Raw genomic sequence first — 915 nt, 5'->3', positions numbered from 1 at the left:
CCGTCGGGGTTTTGGTGGCCACGGAAAACGTCGAGACCTTCGTGGAGCCCTTGGTGGCCTCTATGGGGTCTTCGGTGGCCACCAATGGGGTTTCGGTGGCCACCAGTGGGATTTCGGTGGCCACCAATCGGGTTTCAGTGGCCACCAGCGGGATTTTGGTGGCCACGGTTGGACTCGGATTCTCGGCGGCCATCTTGGTGTCCTCGGTAGCCATGTTGGTGACCCCGGTGGCCATCTTTGTGACCCCGGTGGCCATCTTGGTGACCCCGGCAGCCATCTTGGTGTCCTCGGTAGCCATCTTGGTGACCCCAGCGGCCATCGTTGGTGACCCCGGCGGCCATCTTGGTGTCCTCGGTAGCCATATTGGTGGCCTCGGTGGCCGCGCGGCGCAGCCGGGCCACGTCGCCCCGCAGGAAGTTCATCAGGACGGTCTCGGCGATGTCATCGGCGTTGTGACCTGCGGGTCACCCAGTATAAACCCGTGCCTCCCAGTACAAACCAGTACCTGCCACTTCACATCCCAGTGCGTCCCAGTAAGGCCCAGTCCCCACCCAGTGCCTTCCAGTATAGTCCAGTACCGCCCAGACCCATCCCAGTACTTCCCAGTATAGCCCAGTACCCCTAAGTCCTATTCCAGTCCCTCCCATTATAACCCAGTACCACCCACTCCCCTTCCGGTACCTCTCAGGCCTTCCCACTGCCTCCCAGCACAAACCAGTTCCTCCCAATATGGCCCAGCACCACCCAGTTCCCATCCACTGCCTCCCAGTATGGCCCAGCACCTCCCAGTCCCCTCCCAGTGCCCCTCACTCCCTCCCAGTGTCCCCCAGTCCCCTCCCAACACCTCCCACTCCCCTCCCAGTGCCTCCCAGTGCTCCCCACTCCCTCCCATCCCCTCCCAGTGCCCCCCAGCAC

The 915-nt window shown here is 63.1% G+C and overlaps 1 protein-coding gene across 1 annotated transcript in view; it reads right to left on the bottom strand.

Moving 5' to 3' along the window:
• LOC104916146 (extensin-like) overlaps positions 1-214 on the bottom strand; it is a gene marked incomplete at its 3' end in the record, with an annotated part of 2,498 nt that extends 2,284 nt beyond the window's left edge. Inside the window, exon 1 of the mRNA XM_010727128.1 lies at positions 30-214. Coding sequence (XP_010725430.1) covers positions 30-214 — 185 coding nt within the window. The remainder of the gene's footprint in view (positions 1-29) is intronic.
• Positions 215-915: the final 701 nt, after the last annotated feature.

The sequence above is a fragment of the Meleagris gallopavo genome, unplaced genomic scaffold (genome assembly GCF_000146605.3).
Source record: "Meleagris gallopavo isolate NT-WF06-2002-E0010 breed Aviagen turkey brand Nicholas breeding stock unplaced genomic scaffold, Turkey_5.1 ChrUn_random_7180001873930, whole genome shotgun sequence".
Lineage (NCBI taxonomy): Eukaryota > Metazoa > Chordata > Aves > Galliformes > Phasianidae > Meleagris > Meleagris gallopavo.
This window is presented reverse-complemented; position numbering and strand designations above follow the sequence as displayed.